This window comes from Chenopodium quinoa, unplaced genomic scaffold, assembly GCF_001683475.1.
Source record: "Chenopodium quinoa cultivar QQ74 unplaced genomic scaffold, ASM168347v1, whole genome shotgun sequence".
Lineage (NCBI taxonomy): Eukaryota > Viridiplantae > Streptophyta > Magnoliopsida > Caryophyllales > Amaranthaceae > Chenopodium > Chenopodium quinoa.
This window is the reverse complement of record NW_018742204.1, coordinates 4,396,589-4,414,615: the sequence shown is the minus strand read 5'-3', so window position 1 is coordinate 4,414,615 and position 18,027 is coordinate 4,396,589. Positions and strand designations below refer to the sequence as shown.

Genomic DNA, 18,027 nt, shown 5'->3' with positions numbered 1-18,027 from the left:
AAGGTATTATATGATGCTAGGAACTGTTTTATATCTTGATCTGATGTCGTGGTTACATACCTTCTAAAGATTTCATCAATATTGGCTTCTAAATATACGTGTATATATGTCATTCATATCCTTCACCTTATACGCCTTCGGTTTTGTTTTTTTTACAAGGTTGTATGTGAGGTTACAATATGCTTTTATGATTATTAGTTTATGATTATTAGATTTCTTGCGTATTAATTTTGCTTCTGACTTGTTCCTGACTATCAAATTATGTTATAATATACTACTCTAATTGTGACTTGCGTATTATGTTCCTGATTATTAGATTTCTGACTTGCGTATTAATTATGTTATAACATAATTTGTGATACCACATACTACTCTAATTGTGGTTGTAATATGCTTTTGTGCTTGTACGAATGAGCTTAGCCATGTTATTTTATTTGCATACATTTTTCTTATCAACCATTATGTTATGATATGTATATGTTTGATATTTTATGAGATCTAATTTTGCTTATTATTTTATATAGTGAAAAATGTCGAATCTTGCCAAGCTTGAATTTGTGGCTCTTGATATTACTGGAAAGAACTATTTATCATGGGTGTTAGATGCTGAAATACACCTAGATGCTAAAGGCCTTGGTGAAACCATTAAAGAGACTAATGAGGCAACACCTCAAGATAAGGCTAAAGCCATGATATTCCTTCGCCATCACCTCCATGAAGGACTCAAAAATGAATATTTAACTGTGAAAGATCCACAAATCCTTTGGAGTAATCTAAAGGAAAGGTATGACCACCAAAAAATAGTGATACTTCCTAGAGCTCGTTATGATTGGTTGAATTTGAGATTGCAAGATTTTAAATCTGTTAGTGAATATAACTCAGCTATGTTTAAAATAACTTCTAAATTGAAATTATGTGGAGAAAATATTACTGATGCAGAAGTGCTTGAAAAGACATACTCCACTTTCCATACAAATAATATTGTCCTACAGACACAATATAGAGAAAAAGGTTTTAAAATATATTCTGAATTAATATCTTGTCTTCTTGTGGTTGAGAAAAATAACGAGCTGTTAATGAAAAATCATGAATCACCTCCTACTGGCTCTACTCCATTCCCTGAAGCGAATGTGACAACCCATAACGGGAAAGAAACTAAAAACAGAGACCATTCCAGCAGTAGTGGTCGAGGTAGAGGTCGTGGTCGTGGTCGTGGCCAATGGCGTGGTCGCGGTCGTGGGCGTGGTTTTAGTGGATATGGTAGAGGTCGTGGAGGTCATTACACAAATTCTCATTCCCACCAGAAGTGGAAACGTAGGGATGATAAAGAGAAAAGTGAGACCAATATATGTTACCGTTGTTGAGGAAAAGGCCATTGGTCTCGAGTTTGTAGAACTCCAAAGCATCTTGTTGAACTTTATCAAGAATCATTGAAGAAAGGAAAGAAAGTTGAGGCAAACCTTGTTCTTGAAGATGGTGAAGGTGATTTTGATTTTGGCAATGCAAATCATTTCGATGTTGCTAATTTCCTTACTTCCCCGGAAGGGAATAATTTTGATTTTGGCAGTACAACTCATTTAGAAGTTGGTGATTTCTTCAATGCCCGGAAGGGAATAATTAAATTTATATTATTTTATGTCAACTTTAAGTATTAGACTTTATCTAGTTATTTACTTATGTTATTTTCTATGGTTGTAATAAGGACTTTATATGCTTAATGAATTTATGAACTATTTAGGTGTTTTTATTGAATTATTTATTTTATCATCTTTATTTTTATGCTTACTATTTTGACATATATTTTATTTCATGAAGAACATGGATATTACTCAAGTTCAGTTTGCTATGAATGGTGAAGAACTATGTCTTGCTGACAGTGCAACTACTCATACAATACTTAGAAATAAAAAATACTTCTCTACATTAATGATGAAAAGGATTAATGTGAATACCATATCGGGTAGTACAAATATTATTGAGGGCTCCGGAAGAGCCACTATAAAATTGCCTTGGGGAACTGAAATTAAAATAATTGATGCTTTATACTCCCCATTGTCTCAAAGAAATTTATTAAGTTTTAAGGATATTCGCAACAATGGTTATCATATTGAGACAATCAATGAAGAAAATAACGAATTCCTTCAAATCACAAATATAACTCAAGGCACAAAACATGTTTTGGAGAAACTCCCTACATTCTCTAGTGGTTTGTACTACACAAAAATCAATACTATTGAAACTCATGCTATAGTAAACCAGAAGTTTACTGATAATTTTGTTGTTTGGCATGACCGGTTAGGCCATCCCAGTTCAATAATGATGCGAAAAATAATTACGAATTCATGTGGACATTCTTTGAAGAGCCAGCAGATTCTTCATAACAATTTTTCATGTGCTGCTTGCTCAGAAGGCAAGTTGATAATTCGTCCATCACCAGCTAAAATTAATTTTGAATCAATTAGTTTTCTGGAACGTATACAAGGAGATATTTGTGGGCCCATACATCCCCCATGTGGACCATTTAGATATTTTATGGTTTTAATTGATGCGTCAACTAGATGGTCACATGTGTCCTTGTTATCAACTCGTAACCTGGCGTTTGCGAGATTACTTGCCCAATTGATTAAGTTACGGGCACATTTTCCAGATACTCCTATTAAGACTATTCGGCTTGATAATGCTGGTGAATTTACATCTCAAGCTTTCAATGATTATTGCATGTCCATTGGGATAAATGTTGAACATCCTGTAGCACATGTTCATACGTAAAATGGTCTGGCTGAGTCATTAATTAAACGTCTTCAGTTAATTGCTAGACCATTTCTTATGAAATCCAATCTCCCAATTTCTGCTTGGGGACATGCTATATTACATGCAGCATCACTAATTCGCATTAGGCCAACAAGTAATCATAAGTTCTCCCCATTACAATTGGTTTATGGTTAGGAACCAAATATTTCCCATCTAAGAATTTTTTGATGTGCGGTTTATGTTCCAATAGCTCCACCACAACGCTCTAAGATGGGTCTCAAAGGAGGTTGGGGATATATGTTGGGTTTGAATCCCCGTCAATAATTAAACATCTTGAACCTACAACAGGGGATTTATTTACGGCTCGTTTTGCAGATTGTCATTTTAACGAGTCACTTTTCCCAACATTAGGGGGAGAAAAGAGAGAGCTGGAAAAGGAAATTAAATGGAATGAATTATCATTATCCCATCTTGAACCTCGAACTAAAAATGTGAATTGGAAGTTCAAAAGATAATTCATTTACAAAGTTTAGCGAATCAATTGCCAGACTCGTTTGCTGACCCAAAAAGAGTGACCAAGTCACATATTCCAGCTGTAAATGCTCCATTTAAAATAGATGTCCCGGAAGGACAAAATAAATTTGCTAATGAGTCTAAACCACGTCAGAAACGTGGAAGACCAATAGGTTCCAAAGATAATAATCCTCGGAAAAGAAAAGGAGCATTGATTGATGATGGTCAAATTGAAGAAACAATTTCCGAAGGATCTCCAGAAGAGAATTTAGACATGATACAAGAAGAAATTCAGGTACCTGATAATGAAGAAATTTCAACAAATTATATCATGTCTGGAATTACATGGAATTAAATATATTTTAGATAATGCCCATCCAAGGGGGAGTGTTATAAAATATGTTAATGGATGGTCATTATAGCTTTTAACTATCTCTTTTATGACTATCTTAAGTATGGTTGTAATAGCACCCTTGTAATCCTCCTTTGTCATTAGGTCACATTAATCCTCTCATGAATGGACTCTTCATTGTCCATATAAGTTACAATGTTCACATCTTGTATATATATAGATGGGCATGAAATGGATGAATATAGACAATACAATTACCATCTACATATCTCTCTCTAATCTTCTCCTTTCCCCTTATATTATAATAGTTTTTACTTTTTTTTTTAATTTTTTCTTTTTCTTTTTCTTTTTCTTTTTCTTTACTTTAGTTTAGTTTTCTCTTATATTATTTCTTTAGTTTTAATTTCTTGTTCTAGATATACTTCAACTCTTCTTAATTAGTTTTATTGTTATTCTATTCTCTTGTTAATTTAATACTATTGCTTTTTATCATGCTTAATATTATTGCTTTGATTAGTTTAGTTTTTATTATGTGTGAGTAATTTTTTTTCTAGGGTTGTGGGGATCCATAAATAATATGAAGGGGTAATTTATTGTTGTTGATTGTCAATGCTAGATTAATTTCCTATTGATTGATTTAATGTTCTGTGACTAGATTAGGCCTGATCTTTTATGCATGAGTTTGACAATATTGATTCGAGATTCGACAGATGAGAATTGATGTTTAGGTCTAGTTTCAATAGGCAGGTTAATTTATAAATGGTTAAGTTGAGATTCGAAAGATGAGATTTAATACCGGCAAATTAATTGTGTGATTGTAATACGTAGCAAAAGCCCTTTATGATCTGATTAATTATGCATTGATGAATGATTATTATATTCAACCCTGGAATATTATTTATTGGTGAACCCTAGATCCTTTTATATATTATTTTCTCCTTGTTCTTGATCTCCGTAGTTTTGTTTATTGTTCAAATATATATATTGGTTACTTCATAATCTACATTATATTAGTTAATTAGAAGTAGAAAGACTCGTTTCTCTGTGGATTCGACCCTACTTCCTTATCTACATTAGTTAGAGGATTTAGGAATTACTTTTGATTAGGGGATACGACTTTACCCTGTCATGTGTCATGTGCCTTAAATTTAGCAAGAAATTTTTTTTAAAAAAAAAACCATGTTGTTAATTTGTATTATATATAGGAAATTTTGTCTAGTACTACCCTAAAGATTGGGTAATTTGGGAAAAACTACCCTTTATTTTTTTTTAAGAACTACCCAAAAATTAAGAAAATTTTGGTAGCACTACCCATTTATGTTTTTCGTCCAAAAAATCAATAATAGGGCCCACTTTTTCCCCTTACTTTTCCTACTTAATTAACTTCCCTAATTACCTTCTCTCTCCTCCCTACTTAACTTACCCTAATCCCTAGAAATCAAACCCCCAAATTTAGATATCCTACCAATTAGAATGGCCAATTAAACATCCTACCAATTACAATGGCCAATTAGTAATTAAAATGCAATTGAATTCGAGAAATAATAAAAAATAATACAAACTTTGAGCAATCCGCCAAAACAAGTCAAAGTTTTAATTATTTTTTAATAATACAAACTTTGAGGGTTATCCGCTTTAAACAAGTTAAACCGATTAGTTACCTCATGAATAGGTTATATAGAACACGTGACATTGTATTTTTTTTAAAAAAAAATATTAAATAACTTGATAAGATAAATAAAAAAATTATCTGGCTCAATAAGTTGTAGGTAAAATAACTTGTTTAAAGCGGATATCCCTCAAAGTTTGTATTATTTAGAAATAATTAAAAATTTGACTTTTTTTTAGTGGATCGCTCAAAGTTTGTATTATTTTTTGACAATTTTTCCATTGAATTCACTCTCAAAGTCAAAATAACTGAAACCTAGAACTCAATTGAACCCGTAAACCCTAGAAATTAAAACCCCCAAATTTATTTAAACTTATAAACCCTAATCCAAATCACTAATTTACACCTAATTATGTTAATTGCGTTCAATTAAAACTTGTAAACAAATACAATAAACAATAAATTAAAAGGAAAGTGTGAAACATTACTTGAATAATTGAGAATTTATGTTCAATTGATTGAGTATGTTCTCTTGGAATTTTTGAGTGAGAATGGGGGGAAGTAAATTAGGGAGGATAGAAAAGGTAATTATAGGAGTTAATTTCAAAATCTTTCCTCATTTACTCATTTTAATTTTCTCTCACCTATTCCCATTTTTCTCTCTCTAAAAAAACTACTTTACCGCCATGGATAAAAACAAATAACAGAAGATTACTCCTTCTAAAAGGTGAACATTACTTAATTTCTTTAAATTTACTAATATAATTCAACAAATTACAAATTTATGAACATAATTGTCGTTTTAATTCTTTTTTTTCAATTTAATTTTTATAGAAAATCAAAACTATCTTCTCCTACTAATGAAGATGAAGAAGTGTAATTAATTTATTGCTCAAAATCCCAATTTTATCTTAAATTGTTGATTTTTAGAATTGAATACTAAATGAAACCCTAAATTTTTTTAATAATCCAATTAATAAAATTTTCAACATCAGAACACCAAAAAAAAAAAAAAAAAGAAGTTATATGATATACCTAAAGGAAGCCCAATTGTTCATCAAAAAAATTGGAAGAATTAGACAAAGAAATATCAGAAAGTCCAATTAACTGGTATATTTATGTTCATATATTTTTTGTTTAATGTTCATATACGATGTGCTTTATGTCCACATATATGTGCTTTATGAAGTTATTTTGTTTAAAAATTCAGTTAAGTATGTTCGTATGATGTAATAATTTGTTTAGATATTATTTATTTGCTCATTTTGTTGTTTGATTTTAATTATCAGATCGTCCAAGTACTGAACAACCACCAGAAACTTATGAACAACACACACTAACCACTGAACAGCCCCCACAAACCACTAAATTGCCACCACAAACCACTTATTTGCCCCCACAAAACATCTGATCTACCCCTACAAAATACTGATCAGCCCCAAAAAACACTAATCAGCGCCCACAAAACATTGAACAACCCCCACAAATATCTGAACTATCCCCCACAAAACACTAATCAGCCCTCATAGACATCAGAACTACACCCACAAAGTATTGAACAACCCCAACTAACTTCTGAAAAGTCTAAGAAACCATTGAAAAGCCCCCCACAAAACATTGAAAAGCCACTAGAAACACTGATAACCCACCAGAAACCGCTGAAAAGCCCCAAGAAACAAGTGAAAAGCATCCAGAAACCTCTGAGCCCCCTAGAAAAACCTCTAAACCCCCTACAAAAAGTTCTGAACCCCAATTACAAACCACTGAACACCCTTCAAAAACATTTTAACCACCTTCAAAAACCTCTGAACCCCAATACAAACCACTAAACACCCTACAAAAACCCATGAACCCCCTACAATAACTTTTGAACCTAAACCACAAACCACTGAACACCTTACAAAAACTTCTGAACCCCAACCACGAACCACTGAACACCCTACAAAAACTTCTGAACCCCAACCACGAACCATTGAACATCCTACAAAAACCTTTGAATACCCTACAAAAATTTCTAAACCCCAATCACGAACCACTAAACACCCTACAAAAACCTCTAACCCCCTACAAAAACTTCTAAAACCCAACCACAAACCACTAAATACACTACAAAAACCTCTGACCCCTGTACAAAAACTTTTAAACCTCAACCACAAATGACTGAACACCCTACAAAAACCATTGAACCCCTACAAAAGCTTTTGAGCCCTAACCACAAACCACTAAACACCCTACAAAAACTTCTGAACCCCTACCACAAACCACTGAACACCCTACAAAAACCTCTACATCCCCTACAAAAACTTCTGAACACTAACCGCAAAACACTTATCATCGTTCAAAAACTTCTACACTTGAAGACACTGCTCAGAATGCTTCTCATCCTTTAACCTTTCCTTGTAAAGAACTTCATACGTTCTAACTGCAGTAAACAAACACAATTCATAATAACCATTACCAGAGTTCAAAAATAAAACAACAATGTTCAAATACGGGAAAAAATAAGCAATTATAATCAAATATCAAAATCAAGTTCAGAAATTATATGAACCAAATGTTCATAATCATATAAAACAAAATTCATGGATAGTTCAATCAACAAATGATCAAATTCGTCCAGTTTACAATTATTTTCTAAAACGCATGTAAACATACTCAGAGAATAATGTAAAACGAAAAGGTTCATTAAGTAACCTAAATGTTCATAAAAATAAAAACAGCGTTCATAATATGATATTGCTAATAACAATTTTGATAATAAATACAATGAAAAGTGCGTTACTCGAATTATATGAACAAAATATTCAAAGACATGATATAAACAAATTATATTCATAAAATACAAAATAAAGCATCAATTAAAATTGAAAAGAAATTGAAAATCATTAAAAAAAAAAAGCAATTAAAATAAAAATCCAAATTCAACACACTTTCAGCAGCTTAAATAACATTAAATATATGAATATCTTTCAAATAATCAATCTAACTCAATTTTTCGTAAAAAACATATAAATGTTTTGATGTCTGACATAATAGGTTCATAATTACAAAACATAATAAGGTTTTAAAAATTCATAAATCGAAACCAAAATAAATTTTCACATGCAAAGAATCAAATGTTCAGATATACATTGTAAAGTACATAACACCATTTTTTCTTAAAATGATTACAAAATACATAGATCTACAAAAAAGTTCATAAGAAATGTATCACATGTTAAAAATTATAATTAAGATGTTCATAAATTCGAAAATATATGTCAGTAAATATATATATATATATATATATATATATATATATATATATATATATATATATATATATATATATATATATATATATATATATATATATAGGAAACTTATCCTACGTTCATATTTTTAACTTAACTGTTAAAAATACCAAAAGATAACAAAAAACAAAACTGTTGATAATAGAATACACAAATATCACTAACAAAAAAAAATCAAAATAATATGAAAACTACATATTTCGAAACTCAAACCTAGCCATATATAATGATTTAGACAATGGAATATCATTAGAAAATAATCATCTCCTTCATCTTAAACAACTTCTCCTAGTCAAATCCGCCATTTTAAACTTCAATTCTTTACAAAATCTCCATTAACAAAGCTTGAAATTGAAGGTTGAAGAAAATGAATTTTGAAATTAAATAAACAACAATGAATGAATTTAAGAAAAAGAAAAATAGTGGTGAGAGAAATTACAAATTATGAATTGTAAGAGGAGGAGATGAAGGATCTCAATCTATGGTGATGAATAAATTAAACCAAAAACAAAATAATGAATTAATTTAAGAGAGAGAAAAATAGAAGAGATAAGATAGAGGAGAGAGAAATCAGAAATCAAGAAAGTGTGAGGGAGGAGAAGAGAGGAGAGAAAATACCGAGAGATAATAATGTTGGTAGTGATGACAAAATGTAAAATACGTGGCATCTTATTACTGGTGGTGCACACAGTTTAAATTTGTCGTTCTAAATAAATAAAAAAAAATGGGTAGTTGTTCACAAAAGACCCTATCTTTGGGCTAGTTCTAGACTAAATTTAATTTTCTTATATTTATTTTAGGGTTTTTCTATATAGTGCATGCCCTTGTGTAAATGATTTTTCCAGCTTGTGCCCACTATGTTTTCCTTCCATGTTACACATGGTATCCGTCAGTTACAAATTGTAACACACCATTCCCTTGTCGTTAATCTAACGTTAAGTAATTCTGTTAATGATCAATTAATTTTTTTTATTGAAGGGTATATAATTTATACCTTTCTCGAGTATTTTTGAAAATGGGAATCCGAAAAACTCTTCCTAAAAGGTGGGACATAAGGGAAATCCTTTTAAAATGTGGTTGGTGAAATACAACGACGACCGCACGCCTTGAATTCAGAGTACTAGCCATCTAGGGAAATACTAGTTGATCAGCCTGATTGACAAAGAATGTACATCAGGGGGTATTTTGGTAAAATTCATTAAAAAAGTTGGGGTAAATATGTAATATCAGGGAGATGTAAAAATTAACTGGAAATTGTTGACTAACGTCTTCCTTAGTCAAAGTATTAAAATACCGTTAACACCATTTACATCACTTTCCCAATTTGAAAAACCCTTATTTTTCTTTTCGATTGAAAATAATCTTCTCCGACCAAAAAAACGCTTGTTGTTGTTTATTTCTGGACAAACTATGATGTCGTTTCATGCAATTGGGACCTTCTCTGACCCAAATTAGTCAAGAAGATGTAATACATGGCGAATTTAATTCATACCAGCTATTATATGTGCGAAGAATTCATCTCAAACGAGTCTAATAATTTAACTTGGTGAATCTAATTCATACCTGGCTAATTTAATTCATAACAGCTTTGGCACTATAAATTAATTGTTGCTTTTTCTGTATTAATGCGATTATGTTTAATTACAAATGGAATTTGACGAATTGATCTTCTGAATGCGGCTATATTTCATTTGGTTGGCATATTTGGTTTGAAATCATGGTTTTACTGTACTTGTAAAGCATGCATTGATGTTTTACTTGTTGAAAAGCGTTTCTTTGATTATGGTAATTTTCAACTATGAAGTTGGCATGGCTGACTATTGGTTTACAATTGCATGATTACACTCAAGTGTTTCCAATTGATTGATTATTGATTTATTGTTGAGTAAAATGTTGATAAAGTTTGTGATTATTATTATCTAAATGTATGATATCAATGCCTTCTTTGGTTATATTGGTCTGATGTTTGGGTTTCATGTTAACAACGTTAATTGCCACGTTAAATGGTCCACACTAACGGCAGAAAGCTGTCTGTCACGAAAAATAGTACAAAGGAATACAAAAATAATATCAAGTACGCTGTGTATCCCACAAAAACTCCTGATTTACAAAATTTTGTAAATCAGACTGATTGCCTGGTCTGGCTCCTAGGCTCCTAGCCATCTAGTCTCCTATTCATACATTTTGGAATGGACATAAAATTAATTTCTTAAGATAAAGGAAGGTACAAAGTTAAGTACCTCTTCTCTCAATAAATAATCTAACATTTTATAAATGTACAAGATATCATTCTTAGTATTAATAAAGTACAAGGATAGCTCATCAAACAACATATATTTACACTTGAAAAATTTGCAAAACTTATAACGGACATGAATAAAATGTATTGTTGCGGAAGCAGCCATACACAATTTACATTATTATAACACACCTTACAATAAAGCCTCTAAACATTGTAAAAGTATATACGTAGTATACAAATAGGTAGACATATAGTATATGATTGTTGTTAGAGGAGAAACAAACACAATGCCACACTAGAAATACTTGCCATCATTGCACCGAATATTGAGCTTCCTTGTGTTCCTACAAGAAATGAAAATAGTCGTGCATTCATTTAGTAACTATCAGTGGTTTTTTTTGAGAAATTGTCTAATAAAATCCAAACTAGTTATATGCCCGGGCGATGCCCCGGGTCATTATAAATTTATTACTTTAATCGAACTATATATATTTTGGCTTGTTTGTCATTGAGAGCTTAAGTGATGGTTTTTCTAATTTATTTAATATGATAGCTTAAGTAGTTTGTTGCTTGTATGAGTTGGTTTGATTATAAAAATAATTTTTTTATATTAAAATCATAAAATATGATAAATCAAATCTATATAAATTTGATATCAAAATATATACTACTCCATAATGCACAAAAATCTTTTACTCTATGATTACAATTTCATGAGTAAATGCACAAAATAAAAATGGAGTAATGTTTAATTTCTTACAAACTTTATTATTATGTAATTATTAAGGAGTTACAGTCCAATTCAAGGGAAATTGTCATGCATATGAAGAGTTTATCAATTAAGCTTAACATTAATACATGAAAGTTAATGCATAAATTTTTCAATAATTAATGCTATGGTATGATTTGGCGACGACACATCATATGCCAAATGGCAAAATTGTTGACACATGGTAAAACATCATGTCTTTCCATGAGTTTTAATATATATATTGATTGATATTGTGAGGCCTAATAAAATAATGTTATAGGCTACCTATTAAAAGGTAAAACACTACTTATAGGCAGATTTCTTTTGTGGATCAAACTTTTTGCATTGACTCACCTCTTATTTTACAATATTGGAAAATTTGTCTGAAAGGGACTAATATATTCACTATTTTGTCTAGAAGGACCTTTTATGCTGAAAGTTGTCTAAAAGAGCCTTATAAATATGTTTTGTTGTTTATAAGGACCTTGACATCGGATTCTGGCGTTTAACCTTGATTTTCCAGCGTTGACTCCCCACGTGCATGTCACGTGATATTAAAAAAATTACCCTCTCCCTTTTTTTCCCCTTTTCCTTCCAACCCTAACCTTCAAAACACTAGCAAAATCAAACACCGGATTCCAATGTTAAGGGGGAAAAAAGGGAGGGGGTATTTTTTTTTAATGCCATGTGACATGCACGTGGGGGTCAATGCCGGAGAATCAAAGTCAAATGCCGAATTCCGATGTCAAGGTCCTTGCAAACAACAAAACATATTTATAAGGAAATTTTACAAAAAGCCACCTTTTATAAGCATTATATTGCAAGAAAACACCTTATAATTTTTTTTTTTGCAAAGACACACCTTAATCAAATTTTTTTTTGCAAAACCATACCTTTATGCCGGAAAATAGAGTCAAATCCTATTTTCCGGCGTTGACTATGCCATTTGCACCCACGAAACTGACAGTGGAGGGGAGAAGGGTGGCTAGGGCTATAAAGGAGGGTTTAGGGTGGTCAACGTCGTTAAAGGGGTATGTTTAGGGTGGTCAACACCGTAAAAGAGGGTGTGTTTATGGTGGTCAACACCATGAAAGGGTGGTTTTGTGGGTGGGGCTTAGGAGGGAGGTGGTTTTGTGGGTGGGGCTTACACTACTAGAAATAGGCAAAATTGCGACGAATTACTTTCGACGAATGGTTTTTCCGTCGCAAAATTCAAAAATTACGACGGATTTTTTTCCCTCGCAACTTTCCGACGGATTTAAATATCTATGACGAATTTTCCGTAGTAATGTTGTGACGGAAATATTTTCCATCGTAATTTTCTTTTTACGACGAAATATTTCATCGAAAAGATGTTTGCGACGGAATAGTCCATCGTAAAAAGAAAATTACGACGGAAAATATTTTCGTCGCAAGATTATAAAACTTTTTTTAAAAAATACCCAAATTGACTTAACCTAAAAAATCGAATTTCACTTGTAGGGGGAAGCTACGAACAGAAGAAAGAGAAGGAGAGAGAAAGAGAGAGGGAAAGAGAAAAAGGGGTCACACATCCGTCGCCGGCCGTCCCGATTCCGGCGTCGGTCGTCACCCATCCGCCGGCGACGAAGATCAAAACGAAAAGAGGACGAAAAGGAGAAAGAGAAAGAGGTCGAGCCTCCGTTTTTCGGTGAGCCTCCGTTGACGCTGCTGGTTGTTGCCGGCGCCGCGTCTAGGTAAGTTTTTTTTGTTTTTTTTTATTCGTTTTTTTTTAAAACACATTCAAATCTGGTGCAGCCTCCCTTGACACCACAACCGCAGCTTCCCTTGACCACCACAACCGCAGCCTCCCTTGACCACCGCAGCCTCCAGCCTGCTCCCTTCCCTCGCCGTGGCTGAAGCAGTTGGTAAGTTGTCCTTTCCCCAATTTTTTTTTAAATTTTTTTTTTAATAATAAACCCTTATTTATTTAATTTAATTATTTTTTTAAAATATTTTGTATGTAGGATTTGTACAATTTGTCAAAAAGAAGTGCAGATCTAAAGGTTAGTCACATTACAAACCCTAAAATAATGTGTTTTAGTTTAGTTTAGTTACTTTTTTTTTGTAAGTATGTTACTTTAGTTTAGTTTAGTTTACTTTTTAATGTGGCTTAATTTAGTTTAGTTTTACTAAAGTATATTAGATTAGTTTAATATTATGAAACTTTAGTTTAGTTTATTTTAATATAATGTGATTTAATTTAGTTTAGTTTTACTAAAGTATATTAGATTAGTTTAATATTATGAAACTTTAGTTTAGTTTATTTTAATATAATGTGGTTTAATTTAGTTTAGTTTTACTAAAGTATATTAGATTAGTTTATTATTATGAAACTTTAGGTACGTTTTGTTTGTTTTGTTTAATATGATGTATGTTAGATTACTTTAGTTCATTATAATCTAGTTTAGTTTTGTTTAGTTTAATATAATGTTTCTTACTTAAGTTTAATTTTTTATAATGCATGTTACTATATTTAATATTATGATATGTTAGTTTAGTTTGTTTTTGTTTGGTTTGATTTGTTTATATTAATGTTATGGTTTTATGATATGTTTGTTTATGTTAAGTTTAATATTGTATAATTTTTTGTATGTTAGTTTAGTTTTAATATCTTTAAATAAATCATTTGCATAATCATATGCCTAGATACCCGTTCAAGGCATACACATTAGGAGTATGTCTTGAATAGTCCCCGGTTGGGACTGTCCTTGTACGTTTATTCTCACTTAGGTGGTGAATGTATTCCTTTGTTTTAATTCAAAGGAAGATCCTTGCTTGTCATTTCTCTACAATGTTCTCTAGGTACATATATAGGTGTTTCTAATCGCCTATATTGTGTACTCGGGGAACTGTAGGGAGATGCTGCCGGATTTTCCATAGAATTGAAATTCTGGCATACATTCACTAGTGAGATTGAACGTACAAGGATGGGTTAGGTTGGAGTGATAAGGACCCTTGGAAATCATTTCACTTCTCATTTGCATTTCCATAACAGTTTGATCTATAATGAATATATATTGTGCTTTATGACTAATGTGATTAATGGCATATGTGTTAGTTGTGTAGAACTTGTAATCATGAAATGAAAAGAACGTAGCTGGATGTACGAAAGGAAGGTTGGGAATTCTATTAATCCTGAGTTCTTGAAGGGGGTAGATGAATTCCTTAAATATGTGGAAGATCATCCCGAGAGTAGCAACCCGAATGAAGTTAGGTGTCCATGTTTTAAATGCAAAAACAAACGTCTCTAGGATCCAGATACGGTCAAACTTCATTTGTATCGCAGCGGTTTTTTACCTAATTACTACAAGTGGATGTGTCATGGGGAAGGGTTTCCAGGAACTCGTAGAAGGGAGTCAAATGAATATCGTGAAATGGTTTTGGATGCCTTTGGTCAGTCTCAAGATCAAGGCCATTCCGAAGAGCCACCTGTTTCATTAGAGGAGGAGCCTAATGCACAAGCCAAACCATTTTTTGATTTGTTAAGGGCTTCTGAACAACCGTTATACGAAGGGAGTTCATTGTCTGTGTTAGAGATGGCTTCTAGAATCACTAGCCTAAAGTGTGAGTATAATTTGCCGCACAGATGTGTTGATGGATTTGCTTCTTTGGTTAATGAAGCGATTCCTAGCAACAACCACATGGCCCAGACATTCTATGAGGTCAAGAAAATTGTTAAGGGGTTAGAGCTGCCCCATGAAAAGATTCATGCATGCCCGAAAGGATGTATGTTGTTTTGGAAAGATGATGCTCAATTATCTACATGTAGGGTGTGTGGCAGCGACCGATACAAGAAGACTTCTAAAGGTTAGCTTAGTGCCTTTGAATGTTCTATTTTATTTCCCTATCACACCTAGGTTGCAAAGGCTTTTTGCAACTAAAAACATTTCTGAGGAAATGACATGGCATGCTAAAAATCCTCGAGTTCAAGGCACAATGGCACACCCTAGCGATAGTGAAGCGTGGAAACACCTAGATAGTTGCTTTCCTGAGTTTGCCTCTGAACCTCGTAATGTTCGACTTGGCCTATGTACGGATGGATTTGCTCCACATGGTCAGTTTGGGGGACAGTATTCATGTTGGCCTGTCATTTTGACCCCTTATAACTTGCCTCCGTCAATGTGTATGAAAAGACAGTTCATGTTTCTTTCGTTACTCGTTCCTGGTCATAAAAACCCTAAGGGCAACTTGGATGTTTACATGCAGCCGCTCATACACGAGTTGAAACAGTTGTGGGAAGTTGGGGCAAATACTTACGATATTTCGAGAAAACAAAATTTCAATCTTGGAGCAGCCATTCTATGGACGGTTAGTGACTTTCCGGCTTATGGTATGTTATCTGGTTGGACCACAGCCGGTAAGAAGGCTTGTCCGTATTGCGTGGAGAAAAGCAAAGCACTTTATGGGACCTTCCATATTGGAAACATCTGCTTGTTCGTCACAACTTAGATGTTATGCATGTTGAAAAAAACTTTTTTGATCAGTTGATTCACACTATAATGGACGTGAAAAAGCTATCTTGTGACACGCCATCAGCTTGGAATGACATTGCTAAATACTGTAAATGGCCCCAGCTACATCTTCAAGAGGATGATAGAGGAAAAGAATTCATGCCAAAGGCTCCATTTGCTCTTGACAAGGCTCAGAGAAAGGTTTTGTGTGAGTGGGTCAAACAGCTGCGGTTTCCTGATGGTTACGCTTCCAATTTGAGCCGATGCGTTGATTTGCAATCAGGTAAGTTACATGGAATGAAAAGTCATGATTGTCACGTGTTCATGGAGAGGTTGTTGCCCACTGCTTTGAGAGAATTTCTCCCTACCCATATATGGAATGCAACTACAGAGATAAGCCAATTCTTTCGCGATTTATGTTGCTACACAATTACAGTTAGCGACATGGAGCGATTGGAAAAAAACATAGCTGAGATCCTGTGCAAGCTTGAGAAGGTTTTCCCCCCATCTTTCTTCAACTCCATGAAGCATTTACTAATTCATTTGCCATATGAGGGCAAGTCATGTTGACCTGTTCAATATCGGTGGATGTATCCTTTCGAAAGGTAAATCAAAGGTCCTTTCTCAACTCTTACTTTCATCTCTTTCATTGATTTCCGTTACTTATACTTCTACGGCTACATAAACATAATTACAGGTTCCTCAATCACCTGAAACTAAAAATTGGTAATAAGGCTCGTGTTGAAGGTTCCATATGCAACGCTTATCTCACTGAAGAGATATCAAACTTCTGCTCCAATTACTTTCAGCCCTCAGTTGACACAAAAACACGAGATCTAGGTCAAAATGTGAATGCGGATGTGGAATCCCCGGCTGACAACGATGAAATCCCAGAGCTGTTCACGGTGGATAAGGGTTGTGTGTCAAATTTGGGTAAAACTCGGTATTTAGATGACAAGGAACTCGAACGTGCTCATTTGTTCGTTTTAAGAAATACCGGCATTCTTGGTGAATACGAAAGGTATATATATGTTTACGATAAACTTTTGAAAATCCCTTAAATTTAATATAATTGCTGCAATGATTAATCATGTGTCATTAATCTATTAGGCAGTTTGAGGACTACATTCTTAGTACTCAAACTTATTTGCGTCGAGAAGATGTCATGGAGAAATGCGAAAGTGAATTCCCTAATTGGTTTCATCACAAGGTGATAATACTTTTCGAACATTGCATATCGATTAATTTGGGATAATATAATATAATATATTTCATTTCAATTAGTGTGACGCTTGTATTCGTAACGGTTATAGGTGAGAGAACAAAAACCAAGTTCCGATGTGTTGTGAGCATTGTCTATGAGGCCTTTCAAGCGTGTTCGAACTTAGAACCAGATATTTGTCGGTGGCTTTAATTTCCACACACAGTCCTATGGCAAACACAAATCTACGATGAATTACGGGGTGTGTGTCTCAAGTGAGGACGGTGGAGAGTACTTTGGCATTTTAAACGACATAATTGAACTTGTCTACACTGGTCCCGAAAAAGGGTACAAGACTATTTTGTTTAGTTGTAGTTGGATGGATTGTGGTAAAGGAATGAACATTCATGAATAATACAAGCTTGTCGAAGTAAATCATACTAAGAAGTATCCCAAGTATGATCCATTTGTCTTATCTTACCAAGTGTCTCAAGTGTATTATGCATCTTACCCTAGCCTTAAACGTGATCGGGTTCAATGGTGTGTTGTATTTAGAACTCAAGCAAGGTCAGTGATTGATGCTCCGGTGGATTTAGAGTTTTTGCAGGGTCCTTCACCACAAGTACATGCAACGCTTTGTCCACCAAATGACATTCCAGACTATGAACTTGATAGTGATGATGATGATGACGATGGCTTTATTATCTCAAGAGATGAAGAAGAAGAAGAAAGCATTGGCTCCAGTGACAGTGACGAAGAAGAGGACATCGATGTATTTTTAGATGACACTAGTGATAGTAATAATGATATTGATAATGATAGTGGTAGTAGTGATAAGAGTAA

At 33.2% G+C, this 18,027-nt stretch overlaps 1 protein-coding gene across 1 annotated transcript; it reads left to right on the top strand.

The window, feature by feature from the left end:
- The first annotated feature begins 530 nt into the window (after positions 1–530).
- On the top strand, positions 531–1,364 carry LOC110690056. The gene has a single exon (XM_021867153.1). It carries the CDS (start codon positions 531–533, stop codon positions 1,362–1,364), a length of 834 nt encoding a protein of 277 aa, XP_021722845.1.
- The last annotated feature ends 16,663 nt before the right edge of the window (positions 1,365–18,027 follow it).